General features: G+C 44.6%; 2 protein-coding genes across 2 annotated transcripts in view; one reads left to right on the forward strand and one right to left on the reverse strand.

The window, feature by feature from the left end:
• The window catches only part of COL24A1 (collagen type XXIV alpha 1 chain), a 331,774-nt gene that overhangs the window by 281,683 nt on the left and 24,876 nt on the right, over positions 1–25,215 (reverse strand). The window lies entirely within an intron of this gene.
• CLCA2 (chloride channel accessory 2) lies at positions 1,983–24,241 on the forward strand. The gene is made up of 14 exons (XM_081008578.1): positions 1,983–2,533; positions 7,009–7,146; positions 8,799–8,949; positions 10,092–10,200; positions 11,134–11,302; positions 12,848–13,075; positions 13,619–13,846; positions 15,023–15,200; positions 15,397–15,503; positions 17,918–18,139; positions 18,727–18,997; positions 19,547–19,717; positions 21,275–21,511; positions 22,721–24,241. The coding sequence occupies exons 1-14, from the start codon at positions 2,345–2,347 to the stop codon at positions 23,146–23,148; spliced, it is 2,826 nt and encodes a 941-aa protein (XP_080864704.1). The 5' UTR covers positions 1,983–2,344; the 3' UTR covers positions 23,149–24,241.

Here is a 25,215-nt window from a genome sequence, read left to right on the forward strand (position 1 = left end):
GAAATCATTTTATAGTTGTTTTATTGTAAGGTAAAGGTAAAGGGACCCCTGACCATTAGGTCCAGTTGTGACCGACTCTGGGGTTGCGGCACTCATCTCGCTTTATTGGCCGAGGGAGCCGGCATACAGCTTCCGGGTCACGTGGCCAGCATGACTAAGCCGCCTCTGGAGAACCAGAGCAGCACACGGAAATGCCGTTTACCTTCCCGCAGGAGTGGTACCTATTTATCTACTTGCATTTTGACGTGCTTTTGAACTGCTAGGTTGGCAGGAGCAAGGGACTGAGCAACAGGAGCTCACCCCGTTGCGGGGATTCGAACCGCCGACCTTCTGATCGGCAAGTCCTAGGCTCTGTGGTTTAACCCACAGCGCCACCCGCATCCCTTGTTTTATTGTAGTGTTTCTTAAATTGCTTTCAGGTGTTTCATATGAAGCAATTCGTAAATGGGCTGCAGCAAATTAACCCCATCACAACTGGCTGAAGCTCTCATGCACCCTTTCTCTCTCTCTCTCTCTCTCTCTCTCTCACACACACACACACACACACCCACCCCAACCTCTCTCCAGGAACACTTCCATCTCTTCCTTCAGATCCGCCTCGAAAACCCAACTTTCCAATAGAACCTTTGCCACAGCACTTCAATCATCAACCCTTACTGGAATCTAACTGAACTTAAACTTCTTCCGCTCCTCTTTACCGCTGCCCCAAATTGAATGTTAACTTGCAAATTCCTTGGGGGCAGGAATTTCTGTTGCTACTGTTAGCAGGCCCAGTTTTAGCTGGGGCTGCTACCAAACACACACACACACACGCACAAACACAAAACAACACACACACACACACACACACACACACACACACACACACAGGTTACGGCTAAAGAGCCTTGCACAGACTTTTGGGTGTAGGTTTCTATGTGTAGCAACATTCCCCCAGGGAAAAGATGGGGAACCTCTGGAAGATGCCAGCTCCCATCAGTCCCAGCCATAATGGTCTGGAATTATGGGAGTTGTAGTCTTAACAATAAGGGACACGGGTGGCGCTGTGGTCTAAACCACAGAGCCTAGGGCTTGCCGATCAGAAGTTCGGCGGTTCAAATCTCTGCGATGGGGTGAGCTCCTGTTGCTCGGTCCCTGCTCCTGCCAACCTAGCAGTTCGAAAGCACGCCAGTGCAAGTAGATAAATAGGTACAGCTCCAGCGCTGCTCTGGTTTGCCAGAAGTGGCTTAGTCATGCTGGCCCCATGACCCAGAAGATGTACGCCGGCTCCCTCAGCCAGTAAAGCAAGATGAGCGCCGCAACCCGAGTTGTCCGCTACTGGACCTAACGGTCAGGGGTCCCTTTACCTTTACCTAGTCTTAACAACATCTGGAAGGCTGCCAGCTCTTCAAACCTGCTCTATGGCACACAATACTCCCAGAGGAGCTAAAACTGTTGCCTGTTTAAACCCACACCAAAGAGTCTGCGTACAACTCCTTTTTTTGTAGTGACCCTCCAAAGCTCTGCAATAGCACACTCAGGAATAGCATGTTCCTCCAAGACTTTTGAAGTGGCATCTCAGGGTCTTTAAGGGCATTTGGCTACTTTGGTTATGCTGAGCTTTTTAACATAGAATCATAGAACGGTAGAGTTGGAAGGGACCCCAAGAGTCATCTAGTCCAGCCCCCTGCAATGCAGAAATCCACGACAGATGGCCATCCAACCTCTGCTTAAAAACCTCCAAGGAAGGAAAGTCCACAATCTATACATATATATGTATTATACTGCCACTCATGCTACGTTTATGCTTTCTGATTGTAAAAGCCACCTGGGACAAGCAGCCCAAAAGGACGATTAAACTTGTTTAAATATAAGTAATTCTGCTCGACGTGGTATTACAGCTGCCAAGGTGCCAGGAAGATGCGCGTTCTGTCTGCCACCCTCGCTAGGGCACTATCTGCTTTAAGGCCGTCCAGTCAGGGGGCACATACCCGATCTATCAGCTTCCCTTGCGCCCATGCATGACTTTTCTCCGGGAGAGGCGAGCGCAACTTGGGATGAGGGCTGCGATTTCAGAAGAAGTTGCGTCCCGTCTGAAAGGGAGAACAACCCATGCGCAAGAGAAACTCTCCATTTTCCCGATCTCGAGAAGCAGCTGAAGTGAGAGAAGGTGAAGAAATCCGGAGCGCCCGCGGGGGAGGGAAGACAAAAAAACAAAACCACAAAACACAAATCCCGTCTCCATACGACGCGCCTCGTTTTTGCAATCTCCAAATCGTTGCGCGCAGCTGCAACGAAACCTGCCGCGCGTTGTTGTCTTGCGAGGGAAGCGCTGCGGACTTCCGACGTGCTCCTCCAGAAAAGGATGGCCAGAAAAAGCGACGCGGGGGACGGCCCCGTGGGGCTGCTGGGGCTGAGCGTGGGTCTCGCCCTCCTGCAGCTCCTCGGAGGGGGGGTCACCGCCGCGACGCTGAAGGGCAGCGCTTACCAGGGGCTGCTGGTCGCCATTCACCCCTCCGTCCCCCAAGAGGCGAAAATCGTCTCCAGCCTTAAGGTAAAAGATGAAGGGAGGAGGCAACCGGCGCTGTGGCCAATGGACCCTTCGCGCATCTGGTGATGGGAAGCGGACCCGAGGGGGAAGGGACCCCGCAAGGTCATCCAGTCCAACCCCCAACCCCACCCCGCAATGCAGGCATCGCAGCTAAGTCCTGATGGCTCTGCCTGCCTACGATTGTCATTTTACCACTTTGGCATCGCGCACACCTTCCGCGTTGCGGTTATGTATCGCCACCTGGATTGCCTTTGCGCCTTGGTGATTCAGATTTTGCCTGCCCCTGCCCCTCTCAGTTTACCAGCGGGCACGACTGAGCACATTGAAGATGCTTCTATTGTCTCCCTGTCTTCTGAACTCCGCACGAGTCTTCAGTTGCAAGGGTGCAAATATTTTTTGTTTGCAAAACACAGCTCTAATGCTATAAAAGGTGGCAGGTTGTCTGTGCCAATTTCGCGACTCTCAATGGTTTAATGCGTTCAGGGGGATTTTTCTATGTGAAACCCACCAGTTGCACAACCCCCCCCTAAGGAGTTGGTCACGGTGCTCGTGGTGTTGCATAGACCTCCCTTTGCGCCTTTACGCAAAATGTACTGATGCATCTGTTCTTTCAAATTCTGTTCCGTGGCTGCACGTCGAGGCATCTTCCACAAACATGTGGTGTTCCTGAACACATTTGTTCCTCTGCGCCTTTTGCAAAGTATTTTTCTCATTTCCATGCTCAGCAAGAGCTACAGCTACCCTCGTATTGATCAGATCCAAAGCATTCACGGAGGAAAGTGTGGAATCCCAAGGATGCTCGCTGTGATCTGAAGGTGCACTTTGAAAGAACAAAGGTCGTTAGATCCACTGCTTGCTTGTTTGAATCCTTTCATTCAGCTGGTATTGGGGGGAGAAGTATCTTCCTTCATCTATGTAAGGTGGTGTCACTGTCAACAGCTCTTATTCTGCCTAATGCTCCTTTAGCGAGTATATACCCCAGGCACTACAGAACGGCCCTGTTGGCTTCCGCTGATGCTGACTTTGGGCGCATAGTTCGTAAACGGGTACAGTACTTTAGTCTCAATAAATGCAGTTGGAACCTAAGACAGAAGGCAGTCTGCCTCTCCGAAGGATGGCTGCTGCTCCTGACCAAGCATTCAGTGCCGGATTTACATATAAGCTAAACAAGCTATAGCTTAGGGGCTCCCCCAGTTAGGTCTGTAAATTACCATATAGCATAAATTCAACACAAAAAACTGTGACAATTTGTTGTTGACAAAGGACAGCTGAATATAAAGGGCCCCATTACCTTCAGTAAGGGATGCGGGTGGCGCTGTGGGTTAAACCACAGAGCCTAGGACTTGCCGATCAGAAGGTCAGCGGTTCGAATCCCCGTGACGGGGTGAGCTCCCGTTGCTCGTTCCCTGCTACTGCCAACCTAGCAGTTCGAAAGCACATCAAAGTGCAAGTAGATAAATGGATACCGCTCTGGCGGGAAGGTAAACGGCATTTCCGTGTGCTGCTGTGGTTCGCCAGAAGCGGCTTAGTCATGCTGGCCACATGACCCGGAAGCTCTACGCCGGCTCCCTCGGCCAATAAAGCGAGATGAGCCCCGCAACCCCAGAGTCGGCCTAATAGTCAGGGGTACCTTTACCTTTACCTTCAGTAGCTTAGGGCCTCATCAAACCTAAATCTGGCCCTGGGGGCACTACTGACCTCCCTTTGCATGCTCTATCTCTAGGCAGATCTGGCTGCCGTCCTAACCCTAGTTACCCCTAGGGCGACGAACCATTTCTGCCTGTCAAATAGCTGCCAAAAACTGAACGGTAATCTTAAATCCAGATATATATATATATTTAATAGTAAAGAATAATGTTTGGGATCCTGATCCCCTATAGTTATGGATTTAAAATCTGAAAGTGTTCCCCCTCTTTTTTGCTGTACATCTGCACTGGATCTGGTCTCTGGTTCCAGCGGTCAGGAATTAAGGGACTTTCTGTGCCAGACTTCACTGCAGCACACCCTGAAAATTATGAAGTTGCACCTCTTTCAGAATTCACCGGATCTTCTGGATCTGGGTGAGAAAGGTCATTGGATATACCTGCCCAGGGCTCTGCAAACTACGTGTTACTTCCCATGGCTTGTTCGTTCAGCTCCTACAACTTCCTCCTGCTCCACTCCTCCCTCCTGGCTCCTTCCCCGATGTAACTGGTTCCAGAAAGGCAGGGACTTGCAACCCTCCTTACAATTTCAGGAAGTCATAGACTGTGATCCTTGGATGCTGATAAATCTATTGTCAGTGAGATGAGAAATGCAAAGTTGTTCCCCCACATATCCCCTGTGCCCATGGGAATAGCCTCCTCCTAACTGGAGAAATGGTGCTTTTATGCCAATCTCTTCTAGCATTACTGTTTAGCAACTATAGCAAGCCACATAAATAAATAAATAAATAAATAAATAAATAAATAAATAAATAAATTAATTTAGTATTTATACTCCACCCATATGGCTGGGTTGCCCCAGCCACTCTGGGCGGCTACCAGAAAAAACACACACAATCAAACATCAAACGTTAAAAACTTATCGAGACAGGGCTGACTTCAGATGTCTTCTAAAAGTTGTGTAGTTCTTTATCTCCTTGACATCTGAAGGGAAAGTGTTCCACAGGGAGGGCTCCACTGCTGAGAAAGGCCTCTCCTTGGTTCCCTGTAGCTTCAATTCTTGCAGTGAGGGAACCACCAGAAAGCTCTCAGAGCTGGATCTCAGTGTCCGGGCAGAACGATGGGGGTGGAGACGCTCCTTCAGTTATACAGGACCAAGGCCATTTAGGGCTTTAAAGGTCGGCATCAACACTTTGAATTGTGCTTGGAAACATACTGGGAGCCAATGCAGATCTCTCAGGACTGGTGTTATGTGGTCTCAGTGGCCGCTCCCAGTCACCAGTCTAGCTGCCACATTCTAGATTAGTTGTAGTTTCTGAGTCACCTTCAAGGGTAGCCCCATGTAGAGCACATTGCAGTAGTTCAAGCGGGAGATAACCAGAGCATGCACCACTCTGGCGAGACAGCCTGCGGGCAGGTAGGGTCTCAGCCTGTGTACCAGATGGAGCTGGTAGACAGCTGCTCTAGACACAGAATTGACCTGCACCTTCATGGACAGCTGTGAGTCCAAAATGACTCCCAGGCTGCGCATCTGGTCCTTCAGGGGCACAGTTACCCCATTCAGGACCAGGCAGTACCCCACAACTGCCTGCCCCCCTGCCCCCTCAAAACAGTACTTCTGTCTTGTCGGGATTCAACCCCAATCCATTATCCTCCATCCATCCTCCAACCGCCTCCAGACAATGTGTCAAGGAAGGGCTGCGAAGAAGTAGTTAAGAATGCAGTCCTGAACACACTAAGAAGTCAACCCCATCAGATCAAGTCCTCCTTTGGAGTAAACATATGCATAGGACCACATTGTACAGAATGCTTCTAGAATTAGCAATATTTATTGTGAGGAGAACAGATTTGTATTTCCTCAGCTCAAGAATGTGTGTGAGGTGAATCCAAATGTTTCATGATAATGGCAAGCTTGGTTTGGAAATCCCATTGGATTTCCTAGTAGAATGGACTTGCCATATCAACACTGTGGTGCTTGAACCCTTCTATTAAGATGGTGGATTTAAGGAGTGGCCTGGAGAGGTCTAGTTTTAATGGGAGTGAACTTGCCGCAACAGAAGCCGGTTGTTTTTGCTGCTTCAGCCCATGTTTACAGTTGTGAAATTATGAAGGCAATTATAATTGCCCAGACAAGCTGTGTGTAGTGTGTATTTCGAATCTGGCTTCACGCACGCTGCATGAAAGCTACTGCTTTGAAAGCGTTGTGAAATTGATAAAATAGTCCTTGTGTCCTGGCTCTCTGTGGCAGAATTTCTATGCAGTTTGAAGCACAAAAGCTTCACCTTTAGCTATGAGGATGGGGGGGAAAGGTTTGCCACTTTTCAGTTATCATAAAATGTTTTCATAAGCAGCAAAGCATTTCAGGAATGCACATATCACTACCAAGCCATTTTCTGGCATTTCTTCTGTCTCCCTCAGCCCTGCAGCTGCTTATTATGGGTTGTTTTAGTCTGTGTTCTCTGTACACTCCTTGCACTTCCAGCGCTGGGACTTTTTATCATCCAACGTGTGCTATGTATCCCGTACTTTGTTATAAAATACTGCCATTTAATATGTTGTTTCGCAAACCATCTTCATGCCATTTGGGGTCTTTAAACCATTCCTAACTTCAGGACCTCTTTTTTTAGAAAAATAGAACTGAATAGGACAAATTATGAATTAAAAATTTCTGGGTTAACATAATCTTCACTATTTCTCAAATCAATGACCCTCCCCCCTCCTCCGAAGCTTCATTCCAGTCTGACTGGATGATTGCATAGTGATTTATGAGTTTCTCCTTGCATGAACTAATGATTCTCGCTAATCCACTTTCCTATCCTTTCGTTCTCTTATTAGGAAATGATTACTGAAGCTTCCTTCTACTTGTTCAATGCTACACAAGGAAGGGTTCATTTTGGGAGTGTCAAAATTTTAATACCTGCAACATGGGAAAGAAACGATTACGCAAAGCCAACACAAGAGGCGTACACAAAGGTACGTATTAAGGGCAGCGACCTGAGCCTGCTATTCCTCATTTCTTCCATCCATCTGCCTCCAATTAAAATAGTTGCTGAACACAGTAAAGGTAAAAGGTAAAGATAAAGGACCCCTGGACAGTTAAGTTCAGTCAAAGGCGACTATGGGGTGCAGCGCTCATCTCGTTTCAGTACTAAATGGTAATGCCTTTGGATGCTCTGTTAGTAGGGCTTTTTTAAAAATGTAAACGTTAGTTGGATCTAAAATTCCCAAGATTGTTCTGATCCTAATAGATGCTGGTTTGCTACAGGCATGCATATAATACATGTACTTTTTTGTTTGGCTAAGCATATCCAGATACAGTATGTATAAACTTGACCTGTGCTTTAATCTGGTTTTTAGTTTATCATTGATTTTAATTTTCTTCTAAACAGTTGCATTTTTACTGTTTTTGCTGATTATCTCATTGTTTTATTCTTCTCCGTAAACCGCTTTGAGGCTTTTTACAATCAAGTGGTATATAAATTTTATTAATTGAATGAATAGCATACCCCGTCCTATGAATTTATTTGCTTGCATAGTGAATGAATCTCAAAGCCACCTTATTTGTGTGTGGGGGGGGGTACATAATGTGTAAAATCATTTCAAGATTTGCTCAGAACAAATATTGTACACTCCATTGCTAATAGAGCAAAGAGCAGGTTATTTCTGATCATGTGGTAAGTACAGCTAATACAATACAGTGGTACCTTGGGTTACAGACACTTCAGGTTACAGACGCTTCAGGTTACAGACTCCGCTAACCCAGAAATAGTACCTCGGGTTAAGAACTTTGCTTCAGGATGAGAACAGAAATCGTGCTGCAGTGGCACGGCGACAGCGGGAGGCCCTATTAGCTAAAGTGGTACCTCAGGTTAAGAACAGTTTCAGGTTAAGAACAGACCTCCAGAACGAATTCAGTTCTTAACCCAAAGTACCACTGTAGTTATCTACTGCCCACACCCACAGTGCATTTGTGAGCCTCTTCATACATTCCGGGTTTTAAATGCGCTGTGTTGATGCTATCATTAATCAGGGGAGCCAACTTGGGTTATGGGTGCCCAGTGTGTGTGACGTCATGACGTCATGCACACCCCTTGCCCTCAGAATCTGACTTCCAGTGGCACCTCTGAGGCCTCAGAGATGCTGTCTGAGGCCTTGCAAAACCTCAGAGGTTGTGGGGGCCCCTGTTGTGTGGGTGCTGAGCACCCACAACAACATTTTTGTGGGTCCCCAGGTCCCCAAAGCCCCCTATAGTTGGCGCCCCTGTCATTAATTAACAAGCAGTAGGACTTACCGTATGTTGAGACTTCATTCCTCTTCACGTTTCTCTGGGAGTAAACTCCATTGAACTGACTGGGTCTATTTTTGAGTAGGCATGCATAAGATTTCACTGTCAAGTGCAATCTTCATAGTATGACTAAAAAGGGTGCTGTTTAGTACTTTTGCAGTTCAAAAACATGTTTACTGTATTCCAGTGTGTCTCTTCTGGGTGGGTGGGGGTGGAGAGTATTATGAAATCTGACTTATGACATGTAAGTAATTGTTGGACTGAACTCCTGCTTTTGTCAGTAATTAATAATAAGCGTACCTATTCAAAACCAGCTCATTAAACAAAACTTTCATTTTAGGCAGATGTCATTGTTGCTCCTCCTTATTGGAAACATGGACACGATCCATACACATTGCAATATGGAGGGTGTGGAGAAAAGGGAAAATACATACATTTCACCTCTGATTTCCTGGTAAATAATGATTCGATTGGAATCTATGGACCACATGGTAAATCCTAAACAAATAATTATTACCTTTCTTCTTCTGTTACCTTTTGTGTTTCAAAAAAGTACCATTTTAAAATCTCACATCTGCATCGTAATCAACAAAGAATATCTTTAATAATTAACAGTAACGGTGTCTTCATACGTGACTCTTTTTAGTTTTTCATAAACGTTTATCACACTGTAAAGTTTATATATATATATATATATTTATACATATATTGCATACCATATGCCACTGTGATAAATCCACCTATAGTTAACATTCAGTATAAACACAAGGGAACTGGTCCTTCCAAAAAAACTCATAACATTTTCAAAACAGAAATTAAGTACTGGTTGTTGAATCTTGAAACCAGAAGCCTCACATTTGAATTGGGAGTATCATATTACTACATATTCCTTTTCAGATAATGGGGGGAAATAATTGATTAAAAGCAGTGGTTTTGTAAAAAGGAAATTTATTAAATGGCATGCTCTGTTTGCTAGAGGAAATTTCAAATATTTTCCTGGCACCACAGCAATCGAGAGATAACACAATGTCTCGATTGCTGTGGTGCTAGGAAAATATTTGAAATTCTCCAAATATTCTCTTGCGATAAAGGCACTGACAAAGTTGGGAAGGTGTCAACTTCTGAAAATTGGCACAAACTGGTGCCATTGGCAGCCTTAAGACACTTGGACAGCTGCATTTTGTAAGCTGCAATAGGTATCCTAACTGGGCTGGGGCTTTCACTGCAATCGATAGCCAGGAAAAGAATGACTGTTTAAGGGTCTCCAGACCAGATTTGTGTTTGGGAAGCTTGCAGATCCAGCTTTTGGGGGAGGCTCAACCAGTTAGGGCAGCCTTTCTCAACCTGTGGGTCCTCAGATGTTGTTGGACTACAACTTCCATCACCCTTAGTTAGCAAGGCCAGAGCTCAGGGATGATGGGAGTTGTAGTCCAACATCATCTGGGGACCCACAGATTGAGAACCGCTGAGTTAGGGTGTCAGTACAGGAACTTGAACTCTTCCTGTCTTACAAGTCAAACACACAAATCCCCTTTGCTGCAACACTACCTGCTCTGTAGCGTTTGCTGCTATGGGACTATGTTAGATTACTACCAAATGTCACAATGCAATTTCCTTGCTTTTATTTATACAGGCAGGCTTTTCGTCCATGAGTGGGCCCACCTTCGGTGGGGGGTATTTGATGAATATGACAGCGAAAAGCCTTTCTACATATCGAGTCAAAACCAGGTGAAAGCCACCAGGTAAAATTTGTGTATGTGCAGGTGGGTTCAAACTAAACAACTCTGTATATAGTTTGCAAAAAAACACATCATCAATAATGTGTGGCATTTCAACACCTTCTGTTACATGGAATCTTAAATAATATCTACAATGCCAAAATAATAATGACATGTGCCATTCAGTATCTCAGCCAAACAGTTCGAATATTCCTGAATTAAGTCCATGAGAGCGATTCCCTCTGTATATACTTGTGATGGTGCGACCCTGACAACGAGATGCCGGGATTTCAATCTCTGTTTCGTGAATGTTCTTCTGGTCGGCCCAAAAAGGAGCTCTGAATTGTACATAACGAGCTTGTAATAACTTCATTCAATACAAACCATAAACAAGGACAAGAATTGTGGGCGTAAGACAACTCGCTTACATAATGGCAATTCAGTGCTCCACCAAATAAATCGCCTCTAACTGTGCTCCTTTTTGTAAAGACTGATGCAGCTGCAGCCACAGGTGTGCTTTTTTCAGAATAAAAATTACCTGCTTTGTGTTTCTTTAAAGGTTTTAAATGTTTGTTTTCTTTTGCACTCACACTCCCTTGGGGAGCACAATATGTTGTTGAGAGCCAGTGTGGTGTAGTGGTTAAGAGTGGTAGTCTCGTAATCTGGGGAACCGGGTTCGCGTCTCCGCTCCTCCACATGCAGCTGCTGGGTGACCTTGGGCCAGTCACACTTCTTTGAAGTCTCTCAGCCCCACTCACCTCACAGAGTGTTTGTTGTGGGGGAGGAAGGGAAAGGAGAATGTTAGCCGCTTTGAGACTCCTTAAAGGGAGTGAAAGGCGGGATATCAAATCCAAACTCTTCTTCTTCTTCTTCTTCTTCTTCTTCTTCTTCTTCTTCTTCTTCTTCTTCTTCTTCTTCTTCTGCTTCATGTCCTGATTGCCTTGTGCCTATTCCTAGGTGTTCTTCTGACCTAACGGGAATTTATGTCTGCGAGAAAGAATCCTGCACTGAAGGCACCTGTGTCATTGACCAGGCAACAGGACTCTTAAAAGAAGGGTGCACTTTTATACACGACAAGGAGCAAAATGCATCATCTTCCATAATGTACATGCAAAGCTTATCTTCTGTAAGTACAGTTCAAGAGAGATCATACATGACGTTTCCTGTACTTCAGGGATGGGGAAACTGTGGCTGAACTGCATCTCCCACATCTCTGACCATTGGGCATGCTGGCTGGGGGTGGTTGGAGTCCAGCAGCATCTGAAGGATCAGTGCCTGAAGGTTGCATGTAGAAAAGGGGGCTTACCGTATTTTTCGCTCTATAAGACGCACCAGACCACAAGACGCACCTAGTTGTTGGAGGAGGAAAACAAGAAAAAAAAAATATTATGAATCTCAGAAGCCAGAACAGCAAGAGGAATCGCTACGCAGTGAAAGCAGCAATCCCTCTTGCTATTCTGGCTTCTGGGATAGCTGTGCAGCCTGCACTCGCTCCATAAGACGCACACACATTTCCCCTTACTTTTTAGGAGGGAAAAAGTGAGTCTTATAGAGCAAAAAATATGGTATATCTTCCCAGGTGTTTAGGTGATGATCTTGAACGTATTGCTCATAAAGCCACTACCGCACTAAGATGGAGGTGGGGTTGCAGGCTTCCCGGTACCTCCACGCGCGCAGCGGCCCCGTGTGATTGTAGGGGATTCCTGGCTGCGTCACTCCCTAGCCAGCCAATCACCTGGCTCGGGGGTGGGGCCTGCCCTATAAAGGCAGGACACGGCTGGGGATCTCCCTCTTTGCTGCCCGCCAGCTGTTCCTGCTTTTTCCCCACCCTCCCGCCCTATAAGGTTTTCTTTCTGACCTTGCTATGGACCTTGGTTAGTCGCCGTTGAGGGGCCTAGTAGGAATTTTTCCACTTGGCAAATTGGCACCAGCCACTTGGTTTTCGCCTACCTCATAGCAAATCGTCACAACTTCCTGGGTATTCTGGGTAATCTGTTTCTGTCATTCGCAATTGTTCGTTTCCAGAAGAAGATGGGATGGAAACAGCACTCTTGGAGCTGGAAGCCTTTCTCTCTAAGACCTTGTGTGTGTGGAATTTCTGTAGTTACTAATGGAGATGCTTTCTGCAAGTGTTTCACACAATCATAGAATTGAAGAGATGGAAGGGACCCAAGGGTCATCTAGTCCAACGCCCTGTGATGCAGGAATCTCAACTAAAGCATCCCTGAAAGATGGCCATCCAACCTCTACTTAAAAACCTCCAAAGAAGGAGAGTCTAAACAGCAATCTCAGAAAACAACCTCCCAAGGGAGTCAGTTCCCCCATCAAACAGCTCTTACTGTCAGAAAGTTATTCGTAATGTTTGGTTGGAATCTCCTTCCTTGTAACTTAAAGCCATTGGTTCGAGTCCCACCCTCCAGAGCAGGAGAAAACAAGCTTGCTCCATCTTCCACATGACAGCCCTTGAGATATCTGAAGATGGCAATCATATCTCCTCTCAGTCTCCTCTTTACCCAGGCTAAACATACCCAGCTCCTTCAACCGTTCCTCATAAGGCTCAGTTTCCAGATCCTTGATTATCTTGGGTGCCCTCCTCTGTACACGTTCCAGCTTGTCAATATCCATCTTAAATTGTGGTGCCCAGAACTGTCTTGCTGTTTTCTGTTTTCAGGTGTTTGAATTCTGTGACTCAAGCAACCATAACGCTGAAGCTCTCAATGCCCAGAACAGGATGTGCAGTTACAAGAGCACATGGGAAGTCATCATGAGCTCTGATGACTTTAAATCCGATATTCCTCTGACCAGCAAAAACAGTCCTTTGCCCCCAACCTTCTCACTTTTACAAGCAACAGACAGAGTGATCTGTTTAGTCTTGGATTTTTCCAGCAGCATGGATGAGGTAAAGTCTTACTCTTTGAGGCAAAAATGAACACCTGCTCTGAAATTGAAATTCTTTTGCTTTTGTTTTCAAAAATGCTATCAATTATAGAGTTTATTAAAGATCACCGACGTCAGGTAAGTGCCGGAGAATAAAAAAAAAGTTGTTATTAAAAAAATTTTGTATTACAAAACAAACACAAACAGGGAAAGGCACATCTATTGTCTCCACTTTCAATTCATGGTCTTTTTCACAGTTCATTTACGTTTAGTGAGAGACACTTTTGTCACAGACATCTTGTGGTTGGGGAGAGAGATGGGGCTATTGTTCTTCCATTCTATCCTAATCTCTAGCATTATCAAGAAGAAGAATAAACTTTTAATGATACCTCTTTCTCCACCACCACCCCCCAAGACAGTCTTCTGTTTGGACAACCACATGCAAATTTTCTGGTTGTAGGAGAATTCTTGAACAGTATACCCTGCCTGATATTGTGTCCGTGAAAACATGTTGCATTATTATTTGTGGGTGAATGAATAACAGGTGATATTTTACCTCCTACAGAACAATCGAATCATTCGGATGCGTCAGGCAGTAGAAGTATATCTACTGCAAATTGTGGAAGAGAACTCCTACATTGGGGTTGTCACATTCAGTGAAGGAGGAGAAGTAAAATCTCAGATCCGGCAAATAACGAGTGCTGATATACGGAAGCAGCTTGCCTCCCACTTGCCAGTTGCTTCATACGGCGACAGAGCAAATGTTTGCACGGGTTTACAGCTGGCGCTGCAGGCGAGTCCTATTTATTATTGCCTCTCTTGCCGCATTTCGGCTCATAGGAACATTTTGGTTTTTGGTGCAGGAACCGGAACTATTCTTGCAGGGCAATTGTGTAGTCACCCAGTGTTTTTGAACAGAACTTCCAAATGCAATTGAAAAGAAAAGACTTTGGAAAGGTCCTCTATCTAGCTAACAAGAGACAGCAAATCGGGATACAGAAGGAAAAATAGAATACTTAAAACGGAATAACAACAAACCGAAATGAGCTCCACGTTAAGTGTTCAGACTCATAATCCTTGTTTAGGTTGCAGTCTTTTATGCACGGAACTTAATAAGATGCACCTGGTCTTCATAGGACTTAATTTCTGGGTTGACATGCACTTCCATAAAAGCTCAGCAAGGGAGTAGACAGCATGCAAAATTGCAACAAAATAAACAAGAACATAGAAGATCTTGCTGGGTGACTCATTTAATCCTGCATTCTGTTCTCACAGATGCCTGTGGGAAGCTTACAAACAGGACTTGAGCAATAACAGCACAATAAAACCACCCGCAAAAAACACACAACAACATAGGTTGATGAGGGTGAAGTTCTGTACCTACAAGAATAAATTGGCTCTCACTCAGCATCTGCTATGTCAGAAGTAGGTTGACTTTAGGCTCAAAGATTTCCTCCCCTAAAACCCTGAGGTCTGGCATCCAGAGCCAGGGCAAAACAGTGGCTTGAGTCAATTGTGTCCTATTGTTAAATAAGTCTTATTTTGCAGATTAGGAATACTAAGACTGAGATAAATAAGTGATGGGCATAAGGCTAGACATGGCAGGTATTATTATTATTTATTTATTTCATAGTTATTTTTTAGATTTGCTTCCTCCCTTGCTCCCATTGCTGATGTCCTCAACATTTATAAATTCCACAAAACTCTTACTATTTAACAATTAAACAATTCCACAAAACCCTTACTATTTAACAATTAAAACCATCAAAGAAATGGATGCTTTTCATTGCCTTATTTTTCTCAAAAGTTGTCAGTATACAAATCTTTGGAAATACATGACTTTAGTCCTGTGGATATGAATCACAGCAATATAGTGAAGTATTAAGGAGTCTCTTAACTTGTGACCTTTTCTTTGCCAAGATAATTTACCGAGTGTCCTTCATATTCATGGTTAATTATTTGCTTCCAGGTAATTAAAAAACATGACGAAAGTGTTTCTGGTTCTGAAATCATCTTATTGACCAGTGGAGACGACAGTTCACTCAGCAAGTGTTTCTCTGATGTCATTGACGCTGGCTTAATCGTTCATACCATTGCTCTGGGGCATTCTGCCTCCCAAGAACTGGAACAACTGGGCAAAATGACAGGTAAGACTGTCTGTTTTAGCAATAGCAAACACCCTTCGTAGTTTTTGCTCATAAAACAAACAAGAATATTTCAAAGGAAAATTCAGTGTGAGCCAACGTCTGGACAGCTCCATTAATCTCTGAAATAATAACCTTGTCAAATGAAGTTAATTTTTTATTCACCTTTTAAGATTTCTCCTTGTACTCTCTTTTTCAGGGGGGCTGAGTTTTTTTGTCACTGATAGACAAGATTCAAATAGCCTAATAGACGTATTCAGCGCCATTGTAGCAAGTGATGGAGATACCAGGCACCAGCCTGTCCAGGTCTGTTCATGTAGATACTGTATATCTTGCTATAAGGAAGGCTGTTTTACATAATAAGGCGAATACATTTTAATAGGAGGCATGGAGAAAGCATTTCTGGAGCCAACACATTCATAATCTGTTATTTTAGAGCATTATTTTAGTTTGATAAAATAGAACGGGTGCCCCTTATATCTCATACTGCAGCTCTAGACTTTTATCTCAAATTTTGTATTATTTGAATTTGATATGACTGCTTGGACAACAATTAGTCAATTGAGGGCATATTGGGAAGAAGAAGGCAGATATAATAAAAAAAGAGAGAGAGTCTTAGAACCATAGATTTGGAAGCAGCCACAAAGATCATTCTGTCCAAATCTTTCATCCAACATGGGACTTGAACGCAAGACCCTGAGATTAAGAGTCTCATGCTTTACTGATGGAGCTATCCCTCAGGTATGCATGCAGTCAGTTGCACTGTGAGCTTAATTTTCTCAGGCTGTACAGTTTGAATGGCATTGTGGCATTACAAGCAATTGATCGCTCATTCAGCTCTCAGTATTGCCTCTGTCTATGTTTCAGGTGGGATGCGTATCTTTTTTGGGGTGTGTGTGGATGAATTAAAGCAGTATACATACAATTTATGCATTTATCTATTCATCACCACATTAAAAAAATAAAGTAACAACACCCAGAACAAAAAAAATTTTTTTTTGAAAATTGAGGGAGAAGGAAGTTTCTTTGCAATAACCATCTTTCCCAGGCCCACCAATCCAAAGGTACCTTCTACTTGAAGCATAAAAAACTACTTTAAGCATAGAAAACACAATGAAAGCATTCCAGAGTCACACCCACTGCTCTAAAAGGGTTACACCTCCCTTTCCTCTCAGTTCACTAATTTCCCATCCCACTGTCCTGACCAGCTCCTTTCCCAGAACCAGATATTCGTGTTTTTTAAAAAACCAAACAAACTGTGGTGACATGTTTAATTTGGCCCTTTGTCATTCCTGTCCGGAATGTACAAATCTTGCAACTTACCTTAATAGCTCAATTTACTTAGTTATCAACTTAATTATGTACATACTTGCTCTGCTTGTTGATGCAGCCCATGGCAAGTTATAAAAGGGCCTATAGGTAGCTAAAGAAGGTAAAAGGTAAGGACCCCTGGGCAGTGAAGCCCAGTCAAACTTGACTATGGGGTTGCGGCACTCATCTCGCTTCAGGCCGAGATGACAGACAGCTTTTCTGGGTCATGGGGCCAGCATGGCTAAACCGCTTCTGGTGCAACAGAACACCGTGACGGAAACCAGAGCGCACGGAAACGCCATTTACCTATCTACTCACGCCGGCGTGCTTTTGAACTGCTAGGTTGGCAGGAGCTGGGACAGAGCAACAAGAGCTCACCCCATTGTGTGGATTCGAACCGCCAACCTTCTGATCAGCAAGCCCAAGAGGCTCAGTGGTTTAGACCACAGCACCACCCACATCCCTATAAAAGGAACCACAGAGCCTAGGGCTTGCCAATCAGAAGGTTGGCAGTTCGAATCCCCGAGATGGGGTGAGCCCCGTTGCTCGGTCCCAGATCCTGCCAACCTAGCAGTTTGAAAGTACATCAAAGTGCAAGTAGATAAATAGGCAGGAAGGTAAATGGTGTTTCCGTGCACTGCTCTGGTTCGCCAGAAGTGGCTTAGTCATGCTGGCCACATGACCCGGAAGCTGTACACTGGCTCCCTCGACCAATAAAGCGAGATGAGCACCGCAAGCCCAGAGTTGTCCGCAACTGGACCCAATGGTCAGGGGTCCCTTTACCTTTAAGCACAGGGGTGAATAACAAACAAGGCTGTAATCCTCAACACAAGTATGAATTTTCCATTCCATTGAAATCCATGAATTGCAGCCTAAGGGTTGAAGTGCTATTTTGTGACGTGTGCTGTCTTCTTTTGGGGGTGGGGTGGGGGGCTGGGGAGGCAGAATCCAAAAGGAACTTAACTGCTTACTCGCTCTGCAATTGCCATAGTACTCATCTGCCAGAGTGAGCAAAGAAAGTATTTCTGGAACATGGCTGTGGCTGAAAAGGTGTGGATTTTGTTTCGGGGGATTTCTGTGCCCCTATCTGGCTTTGTTAATTTGTTTTAATTGCTTGTCTCCCGTAGCGTTTTTAAATGCTATAAAGAATCATTGCAATGTTGATGTGTGCCGAATGGAATATTTCAACTGGGGCTTATTTTACATTGCTACAAAGAGGATATGTTAAGCAAGCATGGCCAGTCTTGGCCCTCCAGATGTTTTGGAACTACAGCTCCCATCATCCCTAGCTAACAGGACCAGTGGTCAGGGATGGTGGGAATTGTAGTCCCAAAACATCTGGAGGGCCAAGTCTGGCCATGCCTGTGTCAAAGCAAACGGGAAGTTATCATTATTCTGGTTTTGTACAGATTGAAAGTGCGGCTGAAAGAGTGAAGGCCAATGGTCAGATTGAAAGGTCGATGCTTATTGACAGCACAGTAGGAAACGACACATTTTTTGTAGTGACGTGGCTGGCAAAGGAACCCAATATCGTTCTTCGTGGCCCTAGAGGAAAACACTTTACAAATGGGGAATTTGATGTCAATCCACTTTTCCGCACAGCTCGTCTGCAGATTCCGGGGATTGCTGAGGTAACAGTGAATTGTCCTTCAGTTGTTTCTATTGGGGACTTGCCTTTGGATGGAAAAATAATACGAATCAATCTGGCTAACCTGATTCATAAATACACACTCACACCCTGCTCACACATGAAAACAATTCTCACTACAGCCAACCAAAGACAACCAACCACACCTTAAGCCACACCCAACTTCTCTCACCACCAAGGAAATACGTCAGGTGAATAGGAAGAGAACCCACACAAGTAACGCTGACACAATCCCTCACACACACTAAGTAGAATAATAGAAGCATAACAACCCCACCCCACCCCACTTGCCACACCCCCTTCAACTCCCTTTTCCCCTTTTCCTTTCCCCTCTTCTTCTTTCTAATTGTTTAAACCAATTCGTGAACCAAGAAAGTACATCTTGACCACTAATAATGAAACATCTGTTCTAGATATTTCCCCACATTTATTATGCTATTTTTGTGATATACAAGTGGCATGAGAAAACTTGGTGTACTTATTTCTACAGCGTTATTCTTGTTTATAAAACCCAATTAAAAAAAATCTATTTAGGCTGAACGCTTTTGAGCATATAAATTTGTTTTTCAGGCTGGGGATTGGACATACTTACTCACTAACTCTCATGGGCTCCCTGAAGTCCTCACAATGACTGTGACCTCGCGAGCCGTAAAGTCTGATGTGTCTACCATCACCGTGAGAACCCACACAAATAAAGATACAAACGCCTACCCAAGTCCAATGATTGTGTATGCACAGGTTAATCAAGGCTTCTCTCCCATTCTTGGTGCAAATGTGACTGCCATTATTGAGCCAGAGAGTGGAGATCCAATTATCTTGGACCTTTTTGACAATGGTGCAGGTAACATATGTTTTTATAAGTTTATTTTTTTAGCTGATGAATGGATCACTCTGCTTCAAGTCAGATTCCTGTCCTGTTTGCACATCAATTAAAAAAAAATCCAGAGAAAAAATGTGTGTTTAAGTTGGAAAATGTGTATTTTATTGGCAAAGAAATGCACTTTATTCTAAAACACATATTTTAAACACATTGGGGTAAGGTTTTTGACTGAGAATTACATAGAAAAATTTGGAGAAGGGCAAAATATGAATGACAGTTATAATCCAATTTGTCCAGAAGGTATAAAGGGAAAATCAATTGTATATGAGTTGAATGGCAATGGAATACAATGGGGTATGAAGTGAGAAGTGTGTCCCATAAGGCTTGCCGTCAAGTAAATATGTATAGAATTGCAGGCTTAGTGGTACTTTTCACCATTACTTAAACAATATTATATTTTAGGGAATTTTTAATGGGGTGGCAGAAACTGGCTGATTCAAGCACAGACTAAGAGGATTTTTCCAAAGCAGATTAAACACTTTTTGTGTTTGTATTTCCTCGCTGCTGCAGGTGCAGATACGATAAAAAACGATGGTGTGTATTCTAAATACCTCTTTTCTTTCGCGAGAAACGGAAGATATAGCTTGAAAGTCCATGTCCAGAGGGACAACCAGACAATTAGCCCATACCCTGCAACGCTCTGGAGTCCTGCAATGTATATTCCTGGTTACATAACAAATGGTAAGGCTTTGGGATGTCAGTCGTCAAGCCGTGCTCTCGTGCACTTGTTTACCTCCATGGACTTGAACAGAAGGTGTTCTTAGTGTATTACAGCAAGAAGAAGCACTACTTTGCACAAGCACCGCTATGGAAATATTTGGGAGACAACTATGTCATGGCCACAGGCTAGCTCTTTGAATTATCCTCATAATCGTGGAAAACTCTCACCAGGCTGTACCTCATGGAAAGCTGAATCTAGTTTTAAAAAAACTTGTCGACACGCAGATCCAAGCAGTTTACATGAATGGTTCATTGGGATGAAATATTTCTAGATGCATACGTCCTAGAGACATTCAGCCTCCATAGTGTGTTTTGTAGCTTCATTGTGCTGAGCTCTCCTTTCTGCCCAACCCAGTTATCCTCTCTGAAGGATGCTGAAGCCTGTTAAGGTCTCAGATAGGATATTATTCTTTCCTTCCACTTCTTTCCCCCCCATTTGGCACCCTCAGCATTCTGTGGCCAAATTGCCCTCATCATTCTGTAGAGGTCATTGGGCATAGGTCCTTCTTTCAAGACTTAGGTTTCTAGCAGCTTTTAAAATAAAAATTGAAATTGCAAGCACATATATTGCTACATGAAGGGACGCGGGTGGCGCTGTGGGTTAAACCACAGAGCCTAGGACTTGCTGATCAGAAGGTTGGCGGTTTGAATCCCAGCAACGGGGTGAGCTCCCGTTGCTCGTTCCCTGCTCCTGCCAACCTAGCAATTTGAAAGCACGTCAAAGTGCAAGTAGATAAATAGGTACTGCTCCGGCGGGAAGGTAAACGGCATTTCCGTGCGCTGCTCTGGTTCACCAGAAGTGGCTTAGTCATGCTGGCCACATGACCCGGAAGCTGTACGCCGGCTCCCTCGGCTAGTAAAGTGAGATGAGCGCTGCAACCCCAGAGTCTGTCACGACTGGACCTAATGGTCAGGGGTCCCTTTACCTTTTATATTGTTACATACTTGGTGAGTCTCCATAATATGAAGAAGCCCATACCTTCTGTGTTGGGGTAGCCCCATTTTGCTTCTAAGTGGATAGGCATCGGAAGAACCAAACTCAGTATTAGAAGGAATGGAGATGATTATTGCTGCTATTAGCTAGCAAGGGCTTTCCAGGGATAGAGCCACGGGCATCACAATGGCTAACCTGGCTGGGGCAGGGTAGCAGCAAGGTCAGGATTGTGTGGTTACATCAGAGGGACCATCAGTGGCCCTCTGAACCAATCCAGCACTCCCCTCTATTGCAGCCGCGAGGTCTCAGCCTCACACCAGCCCTGCAGCAGCAAAACCAGTGCTCTAACCCACCATGTACCATGTTACTGGGCATCCCCAAAGCTGTTACCTTATACGGAACCTGGGTGTTTCTTTATGGAAAACACGGGTACCAACAATGAGATAGGGACCTATTACTGTCAGGTTGTTTATTTCCTTTTTGGCCTACTTGCCCCAAAGTCCATTAGTCGCTAGTTCGTTGGAAGCATGCTCAGCTGGTCTTTAGCTCTCTTTTGTGTATTTGTTTATGTTGGTGTGGCATAGGTACAATCCAGATGAATGCACCAAGGCCATTGATGAATAGTGAAGATACACACATCAGCTCTGGGGGCTTCAGCAGAATAGCTGCTGGGAGTGCTTTCACCATATCTGGAGTTCCCACTGGCCCCTATAAGGATGTGTTCCCACCATGCAAAATTACTGATTTGGATGCCAGAACAGAAGAGGACAAAATTGTTTTAACCTGGACAGCTCCAGGGGATGACTTTGACCAAGGACAAGGTAGGTTCAGTGTTTCTTATTTTCTTTGCTAATGAAAACTGTTTAAAAGTAGGGTGTTTTAAAAAAACCAACAACCCCAAAAAACAACCACCAGTGTTTCCCAAACTTGGGTCTCCAGCTGTTTTTGGACTACAACTCCCATCACCCATAGCTAGCAAGACCAGTGGTCAAGGATGATGGGAACTGTAGTCCGAACACGGCTGGAGACCCAAGTTTGGGAAACCCTGTTTTAAACTACGTTGATAAAATCTGCAAGCAAATCCATATTGGATGTGCACTGAGCTTTGGATATATATACTTTTGAGACCCATAAATATAAGTAAAACAGAATTCCAATTCAAAACGACCCTCTGCACATCTCTGCTGCAACTTGGACTCTGGAAATCCTATTTGTAGAGGGAAACCGGAAACCAAACAATTCCTTCCTTGTTTGCTCCTTCTTAAATATCATCATAGCAAGTACTGGCGGTGATCCTCTCTTAGTTAAACCTACTCTTTACTGCAGTAGTTTTGCCCCAGTAGTCTCAGTTTGTGGATCAGTTGCTCTGCATGCTTTTATACATATAGTCCGGCCCCCTGCAATGCAGGAATACGCAACTGTTCCATACGGTGATCAAACCTGCAACCTTGACATTATCAGCACCATGCTCCAACCAACTGAGCTATCCAGATAGGAATGCCTTGCTGATGTAGCCAGAATGGCTCTATCTATGTACCAGAAGGGAGATATCAACAGGCTTGAGAAAACCCCAATATTTGCAGATTATTATTATTATTATTATTTTTAAAAAAATATTTTTGGGGGAAACCCCAAAACAAACTTTTAAGGACTGCCGACAGTTTGTGGGGGCTCCAGAGTGAAAGAGGGTAGCAGCACATTGCACAGTATAATGTTTTGTTGCAGGGCCCACTTGCCCGCATGTTAATTCAGATGCAAATTTGTATTTGCCTCTGAGTGCTGACAATGATAAAAATGCCCTTGATGCCCTATTGTGTCCTTAGACTGAAACCATTGTTTTTTGCTAATTATATCCTGTTTCGTAGTATTGTCTGCTTATTTTGGTGGGCCGAGGCTGCAATTCTGTTGGCAGTTTCTTATAAACAGGCAATAGCTTGGGGTGAAAAGTGTTGAATCCTGTTACTTCCAGGCAACTGCAGGAAAAAAACCAACACTTTATAGCCTTTTGTTATCTTGGTTTTTTTTTCCAGCTGCAAGATACGAAGTGAGAATAAGCCAAAGTTCTCTGGAATTGAGGGAAGAATTTGAAAACGCTGTACCCATAAATACCTCCAGCTTGGTACCTCAGCCTGCAGGTTCCAAGGAAATGTTTGTGTTTAAACCAGAAGCCTCGGCAAATGTCACCCTAATTTACATGGGAATCCGCACAGTGGATAAGTCTTTCTTGTACTCTGACCTCTCCAACATAGCTCAAGCACTTATTATTCCTGGGAAGGCTACTCACATCGCTCCTGCCAAGTACGGTGCCTTAGCAGTCGTTCTGACAACATGTGGGCTGCTGTTATTGGTTGCTTCTTGCCTTATTGTAAGCACCATTCTATGGACTTCGAAGAAAAAGAAAAAAGTAGCAATTGATGAAGCCATACTATCACATTCAGATTCAGCATTGGCAGTTTAGGCGTTTTCTTCTTTTGAAGTTTAGTCGTTGTTTAGTCGTGTCCGACTCTTCGTGACCCCATGGACCAGAGCATGCCAGGCACTCCTGTCTTCCACTGCCTCCCGCATTTTGGTCAAACTCATGTTCGTAGCTTCGAGAACACTGTCCAACCATCTCGTCCTCTGTCGTCCCTTCTCCTTGTGCCCTCAATCTTTCCCAACATCAGGGTCTTTTCCAGGGAGTCTTTTCTTCTCATGAGGTGGCCAAAGTATTGAAGCCTCAGCTTCAGGATCTGTCCTTCCAGTGACCACTCAGGGCTGATTTCCTTAAGAATGGAGAGGTTTGATCTTCTTGCAGTCCATGGGACTCTCAAGAGTCTCCTCCAGCACCATAATTCAAAAGCATCAATTCTTCGGCAATCAGCCTTCTTTATGGTCCAGCTCTCACTTCCATACATCACTCCTGGGAAAACCATAGCTTTAACTATACAAATATAACATAACCAGGAAAGAGATCTTGGGATTATGGTGGGTCGCTCGATGAAAACGTTGACCCAGTGTGTGTGGCAGCAGTGGGGGGAAAGGAGAAATCTATGTTTAGTGATAATTAGGGACCGAAATGAGTGCTCACACCTGCCTTTGTGGGCGCCCTTTGCGGGACCGCATGCAGCACCTCGGGCCACGTGGGACCCACCAGCTAGTTGGGCTGGCCTGCCTCCCTGTGTTAGTCATTGGAGGTTCCTGCCAAACCTCAGCCAATCAGTTCCACAGGGAGGTGGAGCCAGCTGCTTAAATAGGAGGCGGAGCCAGCGGCAACCATGCGGTTGGCTCCAGAGCTTCAGGGTCCCCTCTTAAAGGGGTTTGTAAAATGGGAGTGACTGGCCATACACTGAAAGGTTGTCAGTGAACTCGCCTGCGTTGCAGGGATATGGGGTGGTCTGCCTGCGTACACAAGCATCTTGCTGTACACCCTCCCATGTCCCATTCACCCCAGGAGGAGTCCCAGTTCCTCTGGCTGGGGGGCTGGGAGGGATACACGCCCAATGCCTAAGCCAATGTCTTCCTACATCTGAAAGGTTTAATAAAGTTGTGGCCAATTTTTAATTCCATAAAAACGTTGTCACAAGTCATTATTCCTTCTGGTGGTCTCTTGGGCCTGGGGGGGGGGTGTCTTCGCCTGGGCATGCAAATAAAATCATTGATATGATATTTATAGAAATTTATGATGTGAACACACTTGGAATACGGTACACCATTCCGGATGCCAAAAAGTAAACGTTAGAGTTGGGAAAGGTTTGGAAAAAGGCAAGCCAAATGAAGCTGGATCAACTCTCCTATGAGGAAAGGTTTTAATATTTTGCATCTTCACTCAGGAGACAGGGCAGCTTCCTGCTGAATAACTGGGGGACATGAGCAGGACAGTGCTGCTGTGCTCATTTTCTGCTTGTCGTCTTCCCATTGGCATCTGGCTGGCCATTGTGAGAAAAGAATGCAGAATTATATAGGCCTTTGGTCTGATCCAGCCAATCTATTTTTGCGTTCTTTTACATCCATTTCTTAACTATGGAGGAAGAAGGGAAATATATGTACCCTTTTACTGTCTTGTAGAACCAGAACGTGGAAACCCCCCCCCAAAAAAAAATTAACCCAGCAAAGCTGAAGAAGGTTTGTAATTTCAAATTTGGCTCTAATTTTTATGAAGTTGCTTTCCCCATCCTAATGATATATTAAGCCAGTTCATCTCTTTCTCCCCCTGCCCCCCCCCTGTAATTTTCTTGGTTAGAAAGTTAAAAGGAAAGGGTGTGGGTTTCTTGTGAATTCGAAACCTCACTGCAGCCCACAAAGCAGCACGATCCTCTGGCAAGCTTGCCCCCAAAGCAACTAGAGAAGGGGCTGCCCTCTCATTCCCCAGGGTGTGGAGAGGCCAAATGCAGGGTACTTAAGAAGCCACAAGAAGTTGAACTCCCAAACCCGCCTGGCCTACGTTTATCACTGCAGACATTGCTAGAGTCACAGAACAGGTAATACGAGGCCCCCTTTCTAAGACTAGCCAATAGCTCGCAGGCCACTCTCCTCCAGAAGATGTTGT

This window comes from Podarcis pityusensis (assembly GCF_964106645.2).
Source record: "Podarcis pityusensis genome assembly, chromosome: 6".
NCBI classification, from domain to species: domain Eukaryota; kingdom Metazoa; phylum Chordata; class Lepidosauria; order Squamata; family Lacertidae; genus Podarcis; species Podarcis pityusensis.